General features: G+C 39.6%; 1 protein-coding gene across 1 annotated transcript in view; it reads left to right on the top strand.

The window, feature by feature from the left end:
- The first annotated feature begins 3,428 nt into the window (after nt 1–3,428).
- LOC129771369 (sine oculis-binding protein homolog B) overlaps nt 3,429–25,034 on the top strand; it is a 123,792-nt gene continuing 102,186 nt past the window's right edge. Inside the window, exons 1-3 of the mRNA XM_055774942.1 lie at nt 3,429–3,608; nt 4,051–4,315; nt 21,705–22,346. Coding sequence (XP_055630917.1) covers nt 22,254–22,346 — 93 coding nt within the window. The 5' untranslated portion in view covers nt 3,429–3,608; nt 4,051–4,315; nt 21,705–22,253. The remainder of the gene's footprint in view (nt 3,609–4,050; nt 4,316–21,704; nt 22,347–25,034) is intronic.

Below are 25,034 nucleotides of genomic sequence, written 5' to 3'. Positions count from 1 at the left end.
CGATGACAGTGGTACAGTGTCGACTTTCAATGTGGGGTCATAATTTGAATCTCTATGTTTACAAAAATGTCCAACTAAATAAGTCGCATTATATGTCCGTCCAATTAGCTATATGTCAAACTAATTGTAAATTACTGTACTTTCAATCTGGAAACAATTTAAGAATTGGTGAAAATTGAATAATCAGGAAAGTCCCCAACTATCAATAAGCTCAGAACAACTGCCAAATTCACATACTCATCAGATCCTGGCAAACAAATGATGAAAAAATCTATTTGTGTTTTATTATTATTTTGGATAATGTTTTAGAAAGCATTGAACTGTATTTCCTAAACTCTTTTTTGGAAGGTTTAATGGCCCTGAAAAGCGCCTTGTTTTATGGAATGGTTCCAATTTAGAAAACTTAGTACTCGTGGTTTTGAAAAAAAAAACCATTTCGAACGCCCTCGATGCCGCCTTGTTCTGGATTTGCCACCAAAGCAGTTTGTAGAAAGAACAAACTTTTTTCTTCTGCTACCTGATGCCGTTTTGCGATTGCGTTTGCCACTCGCCACTCGCTGCAACTGCCTGTTGTCTTGATGTCCACCGAACCGAATGTGTTCTGTTCCGAATGCGGGTTTTCTTATCGTCGCGAGCAGCTTTGCCAGCTAACTCGATCACTTCGGCGGCCGAAACTATATAACGCCGGCTAGGTGGACTGGTGCACTGGTACTAACGCGCTCGGCCTAGCTACCCTTGCGGGGAACTACAGATCAACACGGTTCGAGCGGGATTTTGCCTTTCCCTTCACTTTTCCTCCTTTACCATGTCCAGACATGGCTGCTTGGGTTGGTTTGTTGATGTGTTGTGATGCGAACCGATGTGGTGTACGGTTTGAATGAGAATCATCGTTGCGGCAGCGGAGCGGGGATTTTTAAGCTGACTGGCTGGCTCGAGAATTACTCATGTGTGAGACTGCGACCAATGCTTCGTTCATTTTTTTCTTTTTCCTTTCCAATCGTGCTTCATTCTATTTCGCTGCTGCTCTGGTTGCCCGTTTTGGTCGGTACGATTTGAGGAGCACAAAATGGACCAATCAAAAATGGGCACATAGTGCATTTTGACAATGCTTGATATTTCACAATTATTCAATTATTTATCTCAAGAAAAATGAAATGTTATTCGTTATGATAGATGCGTAGATATATTTCCTATCAATTGATGCAAAAACCTTTGCGATCTATTGAGAAATGCTCGAGTTATAAGCGTTCCAAATCTTGCATTTTTTCCTACTTGTTCAGTGCCTAGATTTCCATTTCACCCCCTATATCTTCCGGTTAGACGTAGTCCTACGTCAAAAAGTATTAATTATTCTCGAATGTAGATGTACTTTTCGAAAAATATTTATTTAAAGTATCCATGTGGACATACTCCCTCCCCCTTCCCCTCATCGGCGACTAGCGTGGACATTTTTGTAACTCCTACCCCTTTCCCCCCTAAAGTTGATCACGTGGTATGTGGACAGCCCATAATGAAAAATGGCGCAAGTAATACTTACGTTGAATACATCAAGGTTCCACTGGGAACTTAGTGTCATCCAGAAGTAAACATACATTAGCCACTTCCAAATTGTTTTTGAATCTAACACCTATTCATCCAATCCCCCAACATTTCTTACTCTACCTGAGGCCGCTCCTCCAAGAGCATAAAAAACAAGAAGTGGGTTATATCTGTGATATAACCGCAAGGTAAACGTAGGACTACCGTTGGCTCTGTAATCATTTATTGGAAATTGCATCTGAATCAATTCAAAATGAATAAATGAAAGAATTTTTTTTTTGTTAGTGTGTGGTTTTATGAGTATAAGTATGGAAATGTTATTAACATAAAATTCAACTCTTTCGAACTTGTTGGTGGTCCAGAAACGAACCGATGGAATTTGAGTGGCCTTGTAAAAGCAACTGAAGATGTTTGATACATGATTCATTTTTGTTTTCATAAGAATAACACGAGATTTTTCATGATCACTCCATGCGCAGAATAGAAACTGAGGGCGCCACTTCACGGTGAAAACGAAATAAAGTATATATAAAGTTTATAGAAATAACTAGATAAACGATGAGTAGCATGTGTTGCGCTAGAATGCTGCAAATCTTTCTTGTATCGGCCCTTCCATTATCAATGATATAATCCAACATAATATGATATCGATTTCATCACCATTATCTACAATATTCATAACCTGTATCCATTATCAAACAGAAAATTTTCGAATATTATCAATGATTTTGGTCCAATCGCATGTTGAAATCATCCTAAATATACAAAGCCCTAACTTTCTTACCATATACTGAAGACATTTAATGGTTGAAATGAATCTAAATAGAAATAAAATGAATAATCACGACCGAATCTTGTTTTTCAGTGCGTGAAATAAACAAACATCATTACTTTTGTAATTCTGGACTCTAATGTAGGTGTCGCATGAGCTGATTCGGCTTTGCGTAAATTCGCCAATTGGATTGCATCACGGGAACACCAAGTCGAATGTGTAAATGCGAATATTCCTTCGCTTGAACGCATTCACACGCAAACAATTTTTCATGACTGTTCCATGCGAAAGCAGAACAGAAACTGATGCAAGTAAATGTATTCACGCCTTGCATGTGTTCGCTATGGTTTCCCAAACTCTAATGCAAGCGAGCAAAAGAAGTCGCAGCTTGCATGTATTCGCTATGACGGTTTCTCCAGGTGCCTAGATTTTGCGTCCGTGTTCGGGAACACATTGCGATCACCAATCATCATCGATGAGCAATGATGATTTCAATAGCTTGTTTTCAAAACAATTTTTAAGCTATTAAAACGATTTTTTGCACCAATAAGTGACAATCAAATAACTCGTTGACATTTTATATTTCGGATGAAGTGATTATTATACTGCTCTATTCAGCCGGTAAAGAGGTATTAACGTGCAAAACCTTGCACTCCAGCGTCACTCTCTCGTTTTCGAAACTTTGAACTTACACCCCGGTACAGAAATGAAAGACGTAGTCCTACGTCAAAACCCGAGAGTGTACCAAATCATGTTATACACACAACGCACGAACATCAATGCCTCGCGCACCACTCACTGCATCCATCACAGAATCATGTCCAAATCAAAACACAGCGACCTGGTCCCGGCATGCACCAACCGAAACGCCGCCGCCGCCGCCGGTAACAGCATCATCATCGTCGCATGGCATAACTGCTGTTTGTGTGTGCAGTTTTGTAATTTTATATCCTGTTCGGCTTTCTGACTCAATCGCTGCTGCCAGCGCGAGTGAGCGTGAGTGAGTGAGTGAGCTAGTGAATGATTTGGCGCGAGTGGGTTCAGTTAGATTCGTTTCGATCGTCGCCGTGAGTGGACGTGTTTTTCGTCCGTTCTGTACCGCTGGTTGCATGTGCTACTCTCGCATCGGACAGGAGTTTAGTGTGAGGCCCCCCCTCCTCGTGGTGTACATTTATGCTGTGGGAAATTTATTTTCAATTGAGTGTTGGTGTCCCTTACGGTCGAGTCGAATGCACTGTGTGTTCCCCTTTTGATGGCGAATGGACGACAGAGATAAGACCGGCAGGGAAAAGCAAGGGTAAACGCACCTGGCAGCAGCCGATGATGGATTATTTGTGATACTTAGTGGAGCATATGAGTGTCAGTCAGCCAATGGAGATGCTCGGTGGATTACGGGAACGCCGTTTGAAAAAGTTGATCATTTCGCGAGTGTTTTCAGCGTGGTGAGATGATACGTTAACTCCGGTTTCGATTTGGAGAAAAAGAATTAAAAATAGCACTTCTCACAGAACCATTGAAGGAGATGTAGGAAGAAGGGGATATCATCGAGGCGCAGTGAATGAGCGAGAAATTGTGAAATCCGATACTTTCTGAATACAACAAACCAGCCGTTCGCAGTTGGAGTGCGGTTCAAAGATCTTGTCGATTGTTGTTGTTTGCGAATGGAAGATTTGCAGTGGCAAACTGGCACACATCAACCGTTCGTGTTGTGATCGATTTTGTGATTGGCTAATTTACAGTGTACATAATTGCTGCTACAAAGCTGTAACACTAGCTTGTGGGGTATTTTTTTGAATGCACATCAGGAGAAGTGAAAGAAGTGAAACAGACGAAATCAGAAATAATAATTATAAGTAAGTTGGTAGTGGTCCAAAATTTGAAGAGTTGGTGGAATAAAAAGATTGACTTTGCAACTGAGCGGGGTCTGATTTGAGTGACGAGTCTTGGCTTGGATTGACACACAAAAAAGATCGATTTGTTGCGCTCGAAGGAGAATTGTAACAGGTGAGTCTGCAGTCAATGTCGCACATTCTTTTTCGAGAATTGGCACTTTCCCGATTAAAGAGTTATAACACAGTGTTTGAAGTGTCCTTGAACAATAGCGTAGTAGGACAACGATAATAGTTAACACAATCCCGTTGAAATATATTTTTAAGCATCTGATTCGCTCTTTAATTTATTTCAAATTCCATTTTCGTTTTCCCTCTAAAGTCAGTATCACAACATCGCTTATACGGTTCGTACATTTAATGCAGAGTAATTCTACAGGTAATTCTTAAACGGTCCCCGTTCCAGCTCTTCTTTTTTAATTTTTTTTATTTATAAAAAGTCTTGAACACACGCTAGAAGCTATTCGAATTACAATCTTAACATTAACACGTTGAGTGCCACGGTTTTCTAGCGACTCTATAGAACTTTTTAAACGTATTAGGGGCATCGTTTCTTATCGTAGTGGAAGGTATTTTTATTCGAAAGGGAATGCTGATAAGCTTATATGCTTATATTAGTTACCTTTATTATCATATGTTATACTGTCAGTCACCGATGACTGACGTGGCAGTCAACGTGTTAATATGATCCATTCTAATAGTGACTTATTTTTATATGGATATACTAGCTGACCCGGCAAACTTCGTCCCGCCCAAAATTTGTTTTTTGTTATCAATACCTTCAAACATTCACGTTTTCTTACTATGAGCAAGTTCATGGGTCCAATCGCAGAACTATTCATTGATTGATCTTCTAATCGACTCCGTTGAATTAACCTTTTACTATAAAAATCCTAGTATTTCTAACAAAACTCATCATTATAATACCAGATTATTTTCAGACACAATTCTCGTTCAAGATTTTTCAATCACTTGCAAATAACATGTTTCTCCGTTACATGAAATAAATGTTTTATACAGAAAATATGATAGAATAAAGACAGCCCTAAATCGGACAATTCCTCCCTCAAGTTCTGCTCTTATCAACACAACCGGCGATCCTTTTTTTTGGTATAGATAGAAGGAGACATAGGAGTGCGTTTCATCACATTAAAATCCATTTTCAGTTTCGAACACAGATCAATTTCGCTAGCGCAAACATCAAATGGACTAACAGCACTTGTCACTATGTAATTGTAGAACATATGGGAATTTCATTTCTTTCTGTAAGTATTCTGTCTGCTTAATCTGGATATCCGTTCGTCTCGGGCTCGACAGTGTTCTTCTGCTCCTTTAATCCGCTCGTTGTCTCCGTACCCCAATCACGAACGTTCAACCTTCTCCCCTCTCCAGATGTCATTTTTCCAATCAAGGTTCTTTCGTCATCAGGTATATTTAATTCAAAAGTGAAGGTTATCCATATTCAAGGAAAACTCTTTTCAATATAGAACCCCATACTTCTCTTTTTCCTATAGAGTTTTCCGAAAGTTTTCAATTGTCATGTTTGGTTTGAATATTGACGTGGGACTTCGTCTAACCGGAATATAGGGGGGGTAAAATTAAAACCTAAACACAGAACATGCAGGAAAAAATGAAAGATTTCGAAGGCTTATAACTCGAACATTTCTCACTGAATCGGAAAGATGTTTGCATCAATTGATAGGGAATATTTCTACGCATCTATTGCATTTATTAAAATGTTATTTTTAATTAGATAAACAATTGAATAACTGTAAAATGTTAAGCGTTATCTAAACGCCCTAACTGCCTCGTGTTGATTGGCCCGATTTACGGTTTCCCCAACACAGACTTCAAAATCTATGTACCTGTGGGAATCCGCTTTGCAAATATACATGCAAGTAGGGGGTATTTTTGTTCCCTCCGAGCTGTGTTTCCCTAACGTGGGCTTCAAAATCGATGTGCCTGGGGGAATCCGCTATGCCAATACATATACATCGGGGGTATCTTTGTTCCCACAAAAATGTGTTTCAAAACAAAGATGCCTGGGGGAATCCACATTGCAAATATATGCAAGCTGCAAGTACTTTTGTACATCCTTGTCTTTGTGCAGACCGGAATATGTCTCCCTAAAACGTACTTCTAAACTGAGAAGCCTGGGAAAACCATGCTTTCACCTCTAGTATCTAGAGGTGAATGAACTTCCGAGGTTCGAAAAATGTAAAATACAAGATTGTTTGACAATTCTTCCGCTCACATATTTTGGTAGTTCTGGGCATCATATCAAACGTAAAAGAAAGTTCATCAAATTTACTTGTAACGAAGAACATAATCTATTACAATACATGAATTGATCTTACATGGCAACTGTTCAAAACTTTACTTACAAAGCAAAAAAATGCTTACTGAGAGTACGATAGTCCCACGTCAACCTGGCGGTTATATCATAGATATAACCCACCCATTTTTTTTGGTTGAAATTTATAATATTTATTATGGGACCCCCTCTCCATTCCAGAGGAGGAAGGTGTGTACCATCATAAAAACATTTCTCATACCCAAAAACCCTCACATCCCAAATTGTGCTTGATGAGTTCTCGAGTTATGCAGAAATTTGTGTTTCGTTTGAATGGCAATCCCCCTTAGAGAGGGGGGAAGAGTGTATTCACCATAGGAACGTTTTGTGCCCCGTAAAATCTCCACATGCCAAATTTGGCTTCATTTGCTTGATTAGTTTTCGAGTTATGCAGAAATTTGTGTTTCATTTGTATGACAGTCCACCCTTAGAGAGCGGAAGGAGTGTCTAACCACCATAGAAACATTTATTGCATCCTAAAACCTCCACATGCAAAATTTGGTTTCGTTTGCTTGATCAATTCTCGAGTAATTCAGAAATTTGTGTTTCATTTGTATGGCAGCCCCCCTCTAGAGAGGGGGAGGAGTATCTAACCACCATAAAAACAGGAAGTGGCTTATATCTGTGGTATAACCGCAAGGGTGATGTAGGACTATCGTTGATTTAGTGATCATTTGTTTTCAGTTGCTTCTGAAAAAATTCTGAATGACTGAATAAATGAATATTTGGGGGACTTCCAAAACGAGAGCGTTACGTTGAAGGCACACTATTCAGCAAAAGAAGCAATCACACGAAAGTTGTATAATACATAATACATGGCTTGTATTGTGATACGATTTGCATCCCATTTCCAATAGACAAAATATCTGTTGCATCAAATCAGTCTAAGTATTTTTTGCGTTCGCTCATCCATTCTCACAACACCCATTTTTCGTTTGAGAAATTGTTGAGTAAACATCGTTTGCCAGTGCGCGTAGAGCGGGAATTCCTTCTTAAGATTCATTGCACCTCTAATAAATTGCCGGTCCTACGTTGATCGCACTTGATTGAAAATCACTAAACCAAATGGATATTGGATACGAAAATATCCTACTGATGGGGAAGAATAATCTTCAGAAGCTTTCCTGCTAATTGCACTTGACGATAACGATAACATCTTTCCAGATTCTCCTCGATACTCGAAGCCCACCAGTGGTTAATGCTAACTCGATAACCACCTGTACATTGCACTTGATTGAAAGATCACAAAACCAAATGTATTTGGTTGCAGTTTTATATGGATAGAAAACATTAAAATAAACTCTTTCGCATGAATGTATTTTTCAATTTCAAGGGGAACTGATAGATTATTTTTCAGCAACGATGACATCTTTCCGGAATTTTCTCGATGCTGGTTGGCAACCAAACGAAAATAGTTCCGCGCGTGTATGTGTGTGTGTGGTGGCTGCTTCGATGTCTCAAGCGGAACCATTTGTAACATCACACTCCTCCTGATGGATTCCCTTCTGGCCTAAGGTGCACAAACAGGCTCTTGGTGATACCGTTGATCAGCGCTTTCATGATAAACGAAGTTAGCTTCACCACAACAGCGACAACATGCTCTAATCGCTGTTCAATTATAACTGAGTGGAGTGGATTTATATACCGATTGGTGATTCCAATAGCCTGTTTCGAAAGTAATTTTAAGGCTATTGAAACAAGTTTTTGGATGAATAAGTAACAATTATATAACGCGTAGACATTTTATCTTTCGAATGAAGTGTTTATTATACTATTTCGTTCGGTTGTTTAGGAGCTATTAACGCTCAAAATCTCGGTCTCCGGCGTAACGCTTTCGTTTTCGAAACAACGATTTTACACCCCGGTGTAGAAATGAAAGACGTAGTCCTACGTCAAAACATTTATTGCACTCTAAAACCTCCATATGCCAAATTTGGTTTCATTAGTTTGATAATTTCATTAATTCTCGAGTAATGCAGAAATTTGTGTTTCATTTGTATGGATACAAAAAACTATCACGAAAACCTTCCCCGGCTCCAAAACCCCCTACATACTAATTTTCATGTTGATCGGTTCTGTAGTTTCCGAGTCCATAAGCATAAGACAGACCGACAGACAGATATATATATATATATATATGGTGACCGGAATAAATCGCCACAGTAAACAACTGCAACAGAAACAACCGCTTAGAAAAAGTGTAGTAGGCTAGAAATATTTGGCGCGGGAAAAACATCATGTGCCTCACATTTCTATTATAAATTTATTCTCTTGTTCTCGTTTTTCGAAATTTATTCTGAGGACAATGTAATGGGGACGAAGTCCCCATTTGGCGAGGATAAGGAATCGAGGCGGCCCATGCCGCCAAGATGACGCAATCCGAGTCCACCGCCGACCCGCCGTCGGAAGCGGCGGTGTCTCGCACGCAAACCTGGGATCCACTGATTGCCCGGTTAGTTTGAAACATAGGATACGATCCTTTAGCAATGTCCGACCGAGCTCTAGCGAGCGTCGGACGGTATACGTCTGCCCGGGGCGTTACGTTTGCCTGGGGCGATACGTTTGCCCGGTTAATTCTTGTTTTGAAATACAATACCGCGCCACAATATTTATAGCCTACTACACATTTTATAAGCGGTGGTTTCTGTTGCAGTCGTTTTCTGTGGCGATTTATTCCGGGAACCTATATATATATATATATATATATATATATATATATATATATATATATATATATATATATATATATATATATATATATATATATATATATATATATATATATATATATATATATATATATATATATATATACATATATATATATATATATATATATATATATATATATATATATATATATATATATATATATATATTTATATATATATATACATATATATATATATATATATATATATATATATATATATATATGTGTGTGTGTGTGTGTGTGTGTATATGTAGATTGATAGGCTGACCAAATAGTTCAGGAATAAAAAACGGAACACGTAAGCCCAAAAAAGAAAACTATTTTTTTCAAGTATTTCAATGAGTAAATAACACTGGAAATAAAACCAATCAATCAAACATTCTTAAATGTAACTGCTTTGGTTTTTCTTTGGAATTTAGATGTTGATTAGACTTTGTGGAAAAGAGTATGATTTTCGGAAAATTTATCATCAAATTTGTCTCATTCCAGATCAAAGTTCTGTTTAACAACTATCATAGTGTTTATGTCGAGACTTTTCTGTTGTCCAAAAGTTGATCATCGTAGAAAAATCTTTTAACTGATGCGCTACTACCAACCAAACACAAAATATAATCAGTAAGCTTCACGAATTTCTTTAATTTCAGAAATTTGTTTTCTCTTGTCGGAAATAGACGACGTAATATAACTGGTACGGATTATATGTTGCAACTTTGTTATCTCATTAATTATAATTCCTGTAATCTATATGAACAGGAAGTTTATTTTTTACTGATGCCACTTTGAATCTCTGGCAAATCCGGAATGGACTTTTCTATAAAACTGTTCTGTTTCTCCTAGACTAGTCTTGTCATTGTACTCCAACGCAGTATTATAAACATTTTCAACAGTTTTGATAAATTTAGCCTCCTGTATTTCACCTGAATCAACTAGTCCTACGTAAAAACTACGCCCTTCAGTGAGGTAGCTAAATCTGAAAACATGTCACGCTTTTTAGGGAAGGTTTTAACGTTGATAACTATTTCTGCTGCCAACTGAAGTTGATGATTTGCACACTCAATAGGGAATAGGAAATTCACTGAAAATTGTTTGATATGTTGAATTTTACGCATCCTTTTTCCACGCATTTGTTCTGTGAATTTCTGTGTTAACCTACCTATGTTTTCTATCCGATTAACGAGTGGAGTCGTTTGGTATAATTTTTGTATACCCCTGCGTATATAAATCGCTCGCTCGAAATTCAAATGCAGCGCTCGTTCGTACAGATACTGTGGGGGGAGAGGAGATATTGTTAATTAGCCCCACCCGTTTATAGCCTTTTAGATATAAATAAAAAATTCACAATGCTCACTAATCAATTCACTAATGCTCTATAGAAGCGAATGAACTCCCAGAGTTTAAAGCCGCTTCAATTCAACACAATACAAATTCTAATGCTCAGTCTCGCAACTAGCAAGCAGTTTGTAGTCTCTCCTAATACTGATGTTACACACAACGGTTTTGCTCCATGCAAAGTTCAAGAGCAAAATCACCTCAGAGGATCGGAAAAAATCTTTTTGAGAGCAATCGCTCAGTAATGCGACAGAGAGCTTTTTGTCGCCATTTTATCATTCCGTGCACTGAATCAGACTCAGGTACGGATACGGTTAAAAATCTGTAACTAAAAAGGCTTGTATATCTCGAAACACTTCGTTGTATTTTTAATTATTTTTTACGAATTTTTCCTCAATTTTCTAAAGTCAAACGTCTAGTGTTGCATGCTTATTCTCAAGGCATAAGATATTCCATATGCAATAACGATTTTTTAAAGATTTCTGAAAGGCTGTATCTTCGTTTTGTTTGAATATCTTGAGATAAAATATATATAATTTTAAAGTAAAGTTTTTTAAGTAACGATTAGATATGTATGTATAAAAATTTTATTCAATTTTTGAGAAAATCGTGATTAAAATTTTTCATATGAAAATGACAAGTTAAGATAAATATACCAAACCATTGGTACATTTATCGCCCTCTCGCTCTCGCCATCTTTTATACTATTGCTGTCTCGAATTGATGAATTATTTATTAATAAAATATTCACGTCACATATTTCGGAGACTTCGTTGCTGCCTTCATGCAAATTACCATGTGTTCAGTGAATCGCAGCAAATGTTTTTTTTTTGTTCTAGGCTCAACAGGGTGCTACCTTGCAGTCTACTGGATCTGTTTAGTTATCTGTTTCTACTGATCTCATCTAAAACAATTTGTTGGGTTATGTTCGGGACACGAGCGCATAGTTGACGTAGGATTGCCTTAGACCAAGAAATACATTTTTTTCTGCTCTGCTTTTTTCTGAAGTCCGATTGAGCGAATATCTCGCATTGGGTATTTCGTATATGAAAAATCGAGATGACAATTTTGATTGCCACCCTAAACGATACGATTTGCTTCGTATTCCAAAAAAAAACCCAGGCGATTTTTGACAAACAAAAATTTCAAGACATTTGGCATCGAAAAAAAACACCATTTTCATGTACCGTAAACCGGGGGCAAATTGATCACAATTTTCAGAAAAATGTGAATATTTCCGAATTTTTTTGTTAGATTCATTCCCAATTATTTTAAAAATCAATACTGGTGCTAAGGTTACAAAACGTTATGGAAAATTTTGTTAAAAGAATATTTAAGCGTTGATTTGGAAAATTTTTAGCGGAAAACTTCAAAATATAGCTTCGGGGTGAAATTGATCAATCTATGAGTTCAGGATTTTCTAGTGTCATATGCACAAAAATGTATAGGAAATCAATTATTTCTTCACCTGCGGTCATTTTTCAAGGGTTTGAGGATACAAAACCCTGTTTCAATCCACCTAAAGGTGTGGTCATGCCTTTCCATGACACGATTATAGCACTGATCTGCAGGTCATCCGGAGACCATTCGGGTTATCTTAATGTGGCCAAAACCCTTTAAATGGACACCAATGAGCTAGTTTTGACAAACCAAGACGTTCGATGTGTCGTATGATGAAATTCGGTTCTGATTATTCGTGGTGCTTTTTTTGTAAAATAGTTTTTTCTCACTTGTTTGAATAGTAATTACAAGTATTTGATTACTTATTAAACTCATCAAGTATCGGCTAGAAGAGAATTAATATATTTAGCGTCTATACATATTGTTTTGATGTGTAGAAAATATGTTTCTTTAAAATAGATAAAAAATGGAAACGAAACTGCTATTCCGAAAAATATGCAATGCAATTATGCAATTTAATAAATATTTCGTTGAGAACCATTAACAAAAAGAACCTTCTGATGATTATTGAACATGTCAGATTTAAAAAGTTTAAAATTAAATTGCATAATACCTCTGAAAATTTATGTTTGTTTTCAGTAATACATTTGATCAGTTTCACCCCGGTGATCAATCTGCCCCCGGATGACGGTATCTAATTTTGTTGTTTCGTTCAAACACGAAACATCCAAAAACCGAAAACGCCAGTGTAGCGCCCGATCGGTCCAAGGCACTTTCCCTAAGAAATAAATACAACTTTTTTCTCTAAGCTGTGAGTTCCGACTCTCGTATATTTGATCCATTTTCTTTTAACGAAGCATTCCTAATCTTTATTTCTACCGACTGAACTCCAGAGGCGGAGCTTGTTCATTCTTACCTTCTCTCTGTTTATCTCTTTAACGCTCTATCTCCATTCCTTCTCTTCCTCCTTACATTCATATTGGAAAATCCTTGGTTTGATTTTCCCCTATCTCTTTCCCGTTAAAATCATAAATTCTTATTGAAACTATTTACACGATCCGCCATAAAGATCGTTCGGGGAGATGTATTTATTTAGGTTCGAGCCTATTGATAATTTTGGGTATACAAAACCCGCCTGTTTTATTGGTCGCTGCACCAGTGTTCATAATCAGGGTCGTACGGATAGATTCGGTTGTCAAAAAGAATCCAATAAAAATGTCAAAAAAGATCCAATAACCAGGAGGGAAAAGTGTTTCTTCTCTTATAATCTTATTATATAATAATTAATCTTCTCTTCTCTTATTAATGAATTTTTTTATTGAAAAAGACGCTTGAGGGCAAGTTGGCGAACTGCAACATTATGTTAATTTTTGGTTTTTTATTGCAGAATGTTAGAACTTATAAGCGGAAAACAGACCAATGTTGGTCGGACACCAGTTGGGAGAATGCTATGAAAGCTATATCAGAAGGTTCGTCTGTTCTGGGTGCTTCAAAACAGTTCAGTGTGCCAGAATCAACTGTGAGACGCTATCGACGAAAATATCCAGACATGGAGGTTATAAGAGAATCAGCATCAACATTAGAAAAAATATTAGGCTGTCAAAAAAGTCCTGCGGTATTTTTTTTTGAATTTTCATTTGTTCATAAAATTAGTTACAATCATCTGTTTTAAGTCAAATATGCGCCGTTTTGTTCGATGACTTGTTCCCAACGAGATGCCAACTTCATAATACCCCTGTTATAGAAGCTCGCTTCCTTATTGGCAAAAAACTCGGATAGCCAATTTTCACAGGCCTCTTTTGTGGCTAACTTCTGACTACCTAGCTCATTCGCCATGGACAAAAACAGGGGGTAGTCACTTGTGTCAAGGAGGGCGTCTTCAAACTGGTGTATACCCCACGAGAGCTGCTGTGATGGAGTGCGCGTCATGTTGGAGGGCACTACCTAATCGGCGCTCCGATGGGAAGAGAAATCCTGCGAGGGTGACTGTGACGGGGCGCGCGTCAAGTTGGAGGGCGCTTCCTAATCGGTGCACGTCTCGACAGGTAAACGGATACTGCCGCGGAGAACAGCAAAAGGCCTGCCTGACAACGCCTGATCGTGGCCTGGATTGAGGAACACCGCGAACATTTCGAAGGAACGAGCATCAAGGATGAAGCCATGATCAAAATGGTGCATACCCCACGAGAGTAGCTGTGACGGAGTGCGCGTCATGTTGGAGGGCACTACCTAATCGGCGCTCCGCTGGGAAGAGAAATCCTGCGAGGGTGACTGTGACGGGGCGCGCGTCAAGTTGGAGGGCGCTTCCTAATCGGTTCACGTCTCGACAGGTGAGAAACCCCGCGAGGGTGGCTGTGACGGGTTGCGCGTCAAGTTGGAGGGCAATTCCTAATCGGTTCACGTATCGACGGGTAAATGGATGCCTGCGAAGAGGACATCAGCGCAGTGGAATTAATAACGAATAGAGAGAAAAAATATTGAGAAAAAGGGAAGGACAACGCTAGTTAGCGTTGAAAACTTGTAACCCGAGACGGTCGGGTATGAATGAATGGGGGAGTTGCTAGTGAACGGCTTAAGCGCCACTCCCGAAGGAGGCCGTTCACCACTGTTTCGGTGCCCAGCTGAGACTCTGCCAAAGGGCAGGTTTTTTCCTTTGAACCCCCAAACACAGAAAGGTTTCAGGTTTGACCGTCCCAAGCACTTTGGGAAACGAACTGATTGCTGTGGCAATTGTTGCTAGCAACAATCGACCTCAGATCGACAAAATAGATCCCACTTTTGCCTGCGATATCATCACAGGTAATAATACCAACGTTGTCCGTATTCCCTTCTCGCTTGGGTAACCGGAACCAGCAAAATCATCAACCAAAAAAAAACCAACGGGGAAAGCAAGGCTCGAGTTCCCTTCACAAACCAGTTTTAGAATTCTCATCAAAACAAATAAACTAAATTTGCAAATACTCCAAAGAAAAGGTCTCTATTGATTTCCAATTTTCATTACAGTTCCTTAAATTTCGTTACATTTTATTTACACGTTTTAATGAATCTATTTCCCCTATCACTCTAACATTTCCCTCAATTTTATTTATTTTATCTTTCTACCTAAACTCCACTACCCTATTCTTCAGTTGGCTCGTTAAACTTTCCTACTAAAAACTTCACTTCTCTCATCATCATATCTTTATCCCCACAATCACATAATTTCTCGGGTGTTTTTCATTCAAATAACCGTGCTTGTTCCGTGATCATTTATAGTCTCCCCTCTCTTTCCATCCCTATTTTCGGCAACAGTAATTTTTATTCATCGTGTCACTTTTTCCTTTTTTTTTGTGTTCCTCCATAGGGAGCGGTGGGGTGTGCTTATTCGCTCAACTTAATTTAGCCATTCAAATCAAATAATCGCAACCAGCGGAAAAATTAGTGTCGCTGGGACCTAGGATTTTTGTATATTGACGTAGGACTACGTCTAACCGGAAGATATAGGGGGTGAAATGGAAATCTAGGCACTGAACAAGTAGGAAAAAATGCAAGATTTGAAACGCTTATAACTCGAGCATTTCTCAATAGATCGCAAAGGTTTTTGCATCAATTGATAGGAAATATATCTACGCATCTATCATAACGAATAACATTTCATTTTTCTTGAGATAAATAATTGAATAATTGTGAAATATCAAGCATTGTCAAAATGCACTATGTGCCCATTTTTGATTGGTCCATTTTGTGCTCCTCAAATCGTACCGACCAAAACGGGCAACCAGAGCAGCAGCGAAATAGAATGAAGCACGATTGGAAAGGAAAAAGAAAAAAATGAACGAAACATTGGTCGCAGTCTCACACATGCGTAATTCTCGAGCCAGCCAGTCAGCTTAAAAATCCCCGCTCCGCTGCCGTAACGATCATTCTCATTCAAGCCGTACACCACATCGGTTCGCATCACAACACATCAACAAACCAACCCAAGCAGCCATGTCTGGACATGGTAAAGGAGGAAAAGTGAAGGGAAAGGCAAAATCCCGCTCGAACCGTGTTGATCTGGAGTTCCCCGCAAGGGTAGCCAGGCCGAGCGCGTTAGTACCAGTGCACCAGTCCACCTAGCCGGCGTTATATAGTTTCGGCCGCCGAAGTGATCGAGTTAGCTGGCAAAGCTGCTCGCGACGATAAGAAAACCCGCATTCGAAACAGAACACATTCAGTTCGTTGGACATCAAGACAACAGGCAGTTGCAGCGAGTGGCGAGTGGCAAACGCAATCGCAAAACGGCATCAGGTAGCAGAAGAAAAAAGTTTGTTCTTTATACAAACTTATCGAAATGGTTTTTTTCAAAACCACGAGTACTAAGTTTTCTTAATTGGAACCATTCCATAAAACAAGGCGCTTTTCAGGGCCATTAAACCTTCCAAAAAAGAGTTTAGGAAATACAGTTCAATGCTTTCTAAAACATTATCCAAAATAATAATAAAACACAAATTGATTTTTTCATAATTTGTTTGCCAGGATCTGATGAGTATGTGAATTTGGCAGTTGTTCTGAGCTTATTGATAGTTAGGGACTTTCCTGATTATTCAATTTTCACCAATTCTTAAATTGTTTCCAGATTGAAAGTACAGTAATTTACAATTAGTTCGACATTCAGCTAATTGGACGGACATGTAATGCGACTTATTTAGTTGGACATTTTTATAAACATAGAGATCCAAATTATGACCCCACATTGAAAGTCGACACTGTACCACTGTCATCGCAAATGTTCAATTACAGGTTAAAATCGCCTCCAATGCGACACTGAGTGGCGCTTCGGCACGTCGCATTGAATGTAATTTACTGTACAACATGTCACAAAGCTGGATGGGAAGAAATTTTCTAACTGTGAAAGCTGTGGCGAGTGGCAAACGCAATCGCTAAACAGGAAGGTTTAGCCGAACAAGATGGGGATATCGAGTGATAACAAAACAATAAACTCTTTAGGTTGAAGATAATTTTGTGATCCTGAAAAGGACCCTTTTTAGCCTGCATGTGAATCCAACGAGCGAACAAATCGTAATGGATGTATATTTCTTCTTTCTTTCTTTGTTTTTAAGAGGCTTTAAACTTTGCAGTTCATTCGCCTCTAATTTTCATAATGTATATTTTTGCCATCGCTGCCTTTTAACGCTCATTCGTTCGTCTCGTTAGACTCGCCCCTTTGGCTGAGTCTGCCGATTTGTCTCTATCCTGTGAGTGTGTACCGCTAGAGTATAAAACACGCGGACCCCAAAAAAATATCTTATTTTCTTTCAAACCGTAAACCCGTGTGGTTGTACGGCATCGGCATCGTGGACGTAACAAAGGAGGACAAGTTAAGGGAAAGGCAAAGTCTCACTCGAACCGTGCAGGTCTCCAGTTCCCTGTTGGTCGCATTCACTGATTGCTCCGCAAGGGTAACTAGGCCGAACGGATTGGTGCCGGAGCACCAGTATACCTAACAGGGATTATAGAGTTTCGGCCGTCGGAGTGCTCGAGTTGGCTTGCAAAGCTGCTCACGACAATCAGAAAACCCGCATCAAGAACAGAGCAGCTTCGGTTCGGCGCTCATCAAGGCAACAATTAGTTCCAGTGAGTGGCAAAGTGTTTCTCCGGCACGTCGCATTAAATGTAATTTACTGAACAATATGTCACAAGCTGGATGGGAAGAAATTTTCCAACTGTGAAAGCTGTGGCGAGTGGCAAACGCAATAGCTAAACAGGAAGGTTTAACCGAACATATCGAACATAAGATGGAAATATCGAGTGATAACAAAAACACAACACCAAAGGTTCTTTTCAGAACCATCAACATATTCATAAAGAGTAAACAGTAAACTAATCCATTTTCAGGTAGATAGGTAGGTATTCACGTAGGAGAAGTAAATAAAACAATATATTTAAAATATATATTTAACAAAAGCTGTCCCCTTTGTATAGTCCTACGTCACTCCGGTTATGTCCCCGACATTACCCACCCGTCTTTTTGTTTCGATTCATGAAATTCCTTACGTACGTGGAAATTTAATTGGTTTGTTCGAATATGATCATATATATAACTTGGGATTCAAACCGGGTACCCATAACATGGGGGACCGGTCGACCAACTCGCTCGGCTACGATCGCTACTTGTATGCTTTCACGACCGTACCGGCTGAAATATCGTCATGCGCATGGAATAATAGTTTTTGTGTTACTCACGACCTTTTGAGTGCGATGTCCTAATTTTGATTGCGATGCTGCTTATGTTGCTTAGATCAGCGGGGCCACCTCCCGCTTGTCGATGGTTATTTGATCGCTTGGATTAGCGGGTCTTCCCTCGTTTAAGCCAATCTTCGATGCTCCTGATGCTTGGTTCAGCGGGACTTCCTCCGCTTGAGTCGGTCGTTGATGTTAAGGCTGCTGGGACCAGCGCTTAAACCGGTCGTCGTCGTTGCTCAATCCCTGCCAGCGCTTCGCGCTCTTCAGCTTGTGGTTGGCTGGCTCCTCGCTGCACCGTGGGGTCTGGAGCGGCTCTAACTTCAAAACGGTGTTTCGGGAATTTGTTGCTGTTGGATTAATGCATATATTTCCACCCACGTGGAATATTAGGACATGTTTAATCACGCAATCAATCAAGCACGTTTTACCTTTCGATTTGACCACGCAAAGCACGATATTTCCTTCCTGTCTCTAGCTTTTGAGCCACTATATAAAAAAAGCTATCTACCCGGGAAAAAAAATCCTAAAACTGGTTCGTAACAAAAAAAAAACCACGTTTAACTAACCTAAACTTTTACACCGAGGCTCTTGGCGATGTCCGCCGGGTCCAGCCTCTTCCACGATCCAGGATAAAGTGACCGCTTAGAATTTTGAAATCCTCAGATCAGCCAGGCGTGAGATCAATTTTGTCATAGTTATGTAAATGCCACAGAAGTGAGCAAGTACATAACGTTTCTAAAGCCAATTATCGCGCGCAACAATTGCCTCAATCATTAAGGCCATCCACCTTAAATCCCAAGTGCCTGATCTTGCCGGACCCTCCGTCCAACCCATATTTGGGCACAAAGCACCTGCTCTTTTGTACAGTTTCAAACATGACAGGAACAGCTCTTTCACTCCCCCTTTGAGTGAGGATGCAGCTCAACGTTCCCACAAAAGACATGTTCCAAAACAAAGAAGAAAATACTGAGTGCCCCGTCGCTAGAATGAAATGTTTTTTGTCATCCCAGTTCTATCGACCTCTAAGCACTCATTGAAACCCTACAAATGCATCTTGTGGAAAGTTGCCCAAAAGAAGCAGTTCCGAAGCTTTGCAGAATCAAGTGGCCGGCATATCTGAATTTGTGTACCATGCTACAAACTCGAGAAGTGCATGAGCACAGCCGCCCCCTAAAGTAGTCGCCTAGATGTGGTCCCAGGGGGAATAAGGCAACGAGTAGAGGGCTTGGTTTTTGTGGGTGCGATCCCCACTCGACGTCTGGGTTAACCCTTCCCAGGTAAGGCTGGTAGAGCGTTCCTCACCTCTTTAAAAAAAAGGGGGTAGTCACTTGGTGCAAGGTCCGGACTATACGGCGGATGCAAACGAACCTCCCATCCGAGCTCCCGGAGCTTCTGGCGCGTCACCAAAGAAGTGTGTGGCCTGGCGTTGTCCTGATGGAAGACAATGCGGCCTCTGCTTATCAAAGATGGCCTCTTCTTCATGAGTGCTACCTTCAAGCGGTCCAGTTGTTGGCAGTACAGGTCCGAATTGAGCGTTTGGCCATAGGGAAGCAGCTCATAATAGATTATTCCTTGACAATCCCATCAAACACACAGCAGAACTTTCCTGGCCGTTAATGAGGGCTTGGCCACCGTCTGAGCCGCTTCAGCGGGCTACGACCACGACCGTTTGCGCTTCACATTGTCGTAAGTGACCCACTTTTCATCGCCAGTCACCATCCGCTTCAGAAACGGGTCGATTTTGTTGCGATTCACATGCGTCGATACGGTCATAGATGTTTTTTTGTGTCAACGTGTGTGGCACCCATACATTGAGCTTCTTTGTGAATCCAAGCTTCTTCAAATGGTTAATAACGGTTTGATGACTTATCCCCAGCTCTTGGCCGATGCTACGGCTGCTACTATGCCGGTCTTTCTCGGCTAATTCAGCGATTTTGCCGCAATTTTCGACGACAGGCCTTCCAGAGCGTGGCGCATCTTCGACGACCTCTACACCAGAACGAAAATGTTGAAACCATCGTTGTGCGGTGGAAATGGAAACTGTATCGGGTCCATAAACTGCACAAATTTTATTGGCAGCTTGAGATGCATTTTTGCCTTTGTCATAGTAGTACTGTAAAATATGTCGGATTTTCTATTTATTTTGCTCCATATTTGCGACACTATAACTCACGAACGACTTAACCAAACAAAACACTGTCAAGGACTATATTATAGCGCGCAAAAATACCTACAACTAGAACTACGCGCTTACAACGACACCTCGCGGAAATACCGCAGGACTTTTTTGACAGCCTAATATTATTGTAGGCGGAGCTGTCAGTCTCCTTCTTATTGTGCCAGAAGGATCTATGGTCCAAGGTGCAACCGTTTGAACACTAATTGGGTTAAGGGGCGTTATATGAAAACAAAAACGGGAAAAAAACAGAAGAGGGATTGATTACCCGAAGAGGTATGTTTATCACGAGCGGCTGGTATTCTACATTCTCTCAATAATTTCAGCTGATATTAGTACTTTTTTTCGAAGATAATCGTTTTGCGCATATAACACATGTTCTATTGAATAGAGATCACAAACTGTGCATTAGCGAACGGATAACGATTGGCGTCAGCTTCACATTCAACCTGATGATACAGTTTGAAGTCATCCGCATACGATAAATTATGGCACTCAAAAGAGAAATTGATGTAGTTGGGGTATAGCAAAAAAAATATTGGTACCAACGAAGTCGGAACACCTGGCGAAACCCGAAATGGCTTGGAGATGTTGTTCCTAATTTTCACTGACATATTCCTGCCTTGTTGTGTTCGTCTACGAATTTGGTCAAAGGCCCATGAATGGGATTCACGAACAGTTCATCCAGCGCTGAGAGGAGGCTGATCATGAAGTCTGTAGCTTGAAGGAAATATTGGGACCTTCTCGGGTTTGCGGATTTGGTGCAATTCCAAACATCTCTTGAAGATTCAGCTTGAAAGTCATCGTCAAGCGGAATTCGAAAAAAAACGCTACAAAAAAGGTAGAAAGTGAAAGACACTTCAAGGCAAACTGGCGTTCTGTGGTGAACAAAGATGACGAGGCCGCTAAATAATATTTTCAAACACCGTTTTGTGAACTGAAGAGCAAACGCAAAAATTAAAATAGAGGATCATTATACACTTAGACACCTACAAAATGAGGATTTCAGGTGTTCAGGTGTTCAGGTGTTCAGGTCTTTCAAATGCACATTCAGAAGAAATACATCAAATTCAAGTTGATCTAACTGCACTGTTCAACAATCTAGCGAATGAATTACAGAAAACACAACGAAGAGATAAACGAAAATAATAGAAAGTTGTATTATTCATTAATTTTTATTATGAGTTACTATTTTACCTCACTTATGAGCCACTAAATATACATAAAACCCTATATCATCCCGATAAACGCTTGAGTTTGGAAGTTATTGTAAAAATTGTAATAATTGTATTAATTAATTTTTTTTGTTCTTCTCCACTTCTTTCCAGAACACGCGACAACCGAGAACAAATAAACAATAATCTCAGTTCGTGTCGACACGTAGCCGAAAGATTTTGTCCATTCGATATAAATCTGTCGAACTGCCAAGCTCATCCGTTCAGTGATAAACGGCGGCGGTGAAGTGGAGAAATGCAGTGACGATGAATTGAATGTGTCGGATCGTGTGCAACCGACTCAGGTTACAACCGGCACCCTTGCCCACAGTGTTCTGAACTCTCTGAAGGCATTTTTCTCGCTCGATTGGTTCGCGTGGGATCCGATCGTTGTGCTCCCCCGTGGTTGAATGACGTCACGTATCGTAGTGATAACCGTTTTTAGGACCATATGGGTATGAGTGCGAGTGAAAACGAGTTGCGAAAGTTTCACCCCGCTCACACTGCTGGGTATGTGAAAAGGATCGAGTTTCACCGTTCCGATCGGACCGTGCTTCGCGAGTAAGAATTTTAATTAGAACCCAGAGGACGTTTGTCGAATCGAAACGGGCGTTCGGCCGTGGTCAAACTCGGAGGAGGAACACATAAACACTGCGTACCCGTATGGATCTAGTCATGGCAGCGTCAGCCAAGAGCTCCTCACCTCATCGGATCAAGGTCAAGAAGGAAGTCTGCACTGAGTCAGATAATATTAAGGTGAGTCTTCTATTCGTGCAACTTTGTTGTTACCGCTGGAAGAATGGATATAGAATTTCCAGTGTTTCAGCGTGCTTTATTTCTCCATTCCATCGATTCATACATTCCTATTTGGCTCGGATAAACTTCTCCCAGGGTCCATTAATAATCCCATTCTGGGCTCAAATTTCTGTCCGTTCCCCTTATCTCTAGTATACGCCAGGAATGTGCCTCTGTGTGCGCGTGTATGTGTGTGTGTGCGTGAGCGTTATAGCTGATGTCAGAAACGCGTTTGCGGTAATCTGATCCTATCGTACATGGTAGACGTAACCCGATATCGCCTGATTTGTATTGGATGGAGAAGAACATCGTTCTTCGTGTAATGTCGAGAGGAGCGCAGGGGTTGGGCGCTAGGAAAGCGAAAAAATGCTGATTTGGCTGATGCTATGCAAACGGGTGACGATAGTATCGCTCACATCGATCCAATACCAGGTTAATTTTTGAATGAATTATGTAGATTCTATCGCAAAACATTTGATTCACAGTTCATGCCGCTTTGTTTCGATTGTAGTGCCTACCAGCGCGCCAGAAAAAAAAAGTATTCTGAACACTGGCAGTACATGTAAAGTATGTAGATTTAAAATTATCTTCTATGCACCTTTGTTTCTTGAACTCTTTCCGGACGACGACTTTTTCGCCCTGGTTAGGAATGCAGGCGAGTTTTGCGAATATGTTGAGAGTTTTTAACGGTACAATAGAATGATCTCATAAAATCATCTAACTAAAACGTTAAATATTTTTTTAATTTTTTTTCATATAAAATAGAAGCCATGTAGAAAATTCAAAACAATGGGTCTTAGATGGTAAAACTATTTTTGACGAACTTTGTGGAACATCGAATTTTTATAAAAATTTTTGAACTTTTATGAACTTCGCAATTTTGTTTGTTAACAATCAATGCTAGCCACGAATTATGAATCCTGATATGATTTGAAACAAAAAAGCTAATTATCAATCTCCTTCTAAATGCAACCATTCTCGAGATTTAAAAAAAATATTTCTAGTTTATTGACTGTTTTTAATACACTAGCTGACCCAGGAAACTTCGTCCCGCCCAAAATTTATTGTTCGTTATCACATCCACGTTACTAAGCGCACATTCATGGGTCCAATCGCAGAACTGTTCATTGATTGATCTTCTAATCTACCCTTTAAAATTATTTTTTACTATAAACTTTCAGTATTTCTACCACAACTCAACACCACAACACATTATAATATCAGATTATTATCAGACACAATTCTCGTGCAAGATTTTTCAACCACTTGCAAATAACATGTTTCTCCGTTACATGTAACATATGTTATATACAGAAAATATGATAGGATGAAGTCAGCCCTAAATCAGACGATTCCTTTCTCGAGTTTTGCTCTTATCAACATATAGATAGATAGGAAACGATATAGGAGTGCGTTTTATCACATTAAAATCCATTTCCACTTTCGAACGAAGATCAATTTCGTTACCGCAAACATCAAATGGACTAACAATGCTTGTCAATATGCAAGTGTAGAACACATGCGAATTGAATTTTCCGAATTTCCCTATTTTTCATCAGAGTTTTCCGAAAATTTTCAATTGTCATGTTTGGTCGGAATGGAACCCCCTCACCATTCCAGGGTCATACCATCATTGAAACATTTCTCGTACCCAAAAACCCTCACATCCCAAATTTGGCTCCATTTGCTTTATTAGTTATCGAGTTATGCAGAAATTTGCGTTTCTTTTGTATGACAGCCTCCCCTTAGAGAGAGAGGAAGAGTGTCGAACGAAACGTTTATCGATCCCTTATATCTCTATATGTCAAGTTTGATTCTATTTGTTCGATTAGTTCTCGAGTTGTTCAGCTACCTCCCCCCCTCTTTAGAGAGGGAGAAGTAGTGTCAAACCACCCTAAAACATTTATAGCTCCTTAAAACTTCATTTGTATGGCAGTCCCCCCGCCCTCAGAGAGAGGGGAGGAGTGTTTATTCACCATAAAAACGTTTCGTGTCCCCTTAAACCTTCGCATGCCAAATTTGGTTCCATTTACTTGATTCATTCTCGAGTAATGCAGAAATTCGTGTTTCATTTGTATGACAGTCCCCCCTTAGAGAGGGGGGAAGGGTCGCGAACTATCATAAGAACCTTCTCCGGCCCCAAAAACCTCTACATACCAATTTTCACGTCGATCGGTTCAGCAATTTCCGAGTCCATAAGAATCAGACAGATAGAAATCCATTTTTATAGATATAGATAGGCCCTTTTAATTTGTTTGTCGTGTGATCCCGCCATGTCCATAAAATTTTATGAATTTGCTTATAATTTTCAACAACTTTTTCAAATATATGATTAAGATGAAACTATACATTTAGGAGTTACAATAAAAATATTTTTAAGAAAACTAAAATGAATGATAACGATAGAGAAGGTGATCTGGCATAGTGAGAACATCCATACCTCTCACGCAAGGTAACTGTAACAAGGTAACGTAGGTAACGTAAAAGTGACGAACCAGCCAAAATGTGTTAAAAGGTACTATAATACAGAAAAAAATGATAACAATTTCAAAAAATATCCCATATACAACCTTTTAACATGTTATACAAGTTGCGCCAACAGAAATTTTCAAAAGAAAAAAAATTCTCAACAATATGTTAAAATAATTC

This window comes from Toxorhynchites rutilus, chromosome 2 (genome assembly GCF_029784135.1).
Source record: "Toxorhynchites rutilus septentrionalis strain SRP chromosome 2, ASM2978413v1, whole genome shotgun sequence".
Lineage (NCBI taxonomy): Eukaryota > Metazoa > Arthropoda > Insecta > Diptera > Culicidae > Toxorhynchites > Toxorhynchites rutilus.
The sequence above is the reverse complement of the archived record's forward strand: the minus strand, read 5'-3'. Positions and strand labels throughout refer to the sequence as shown.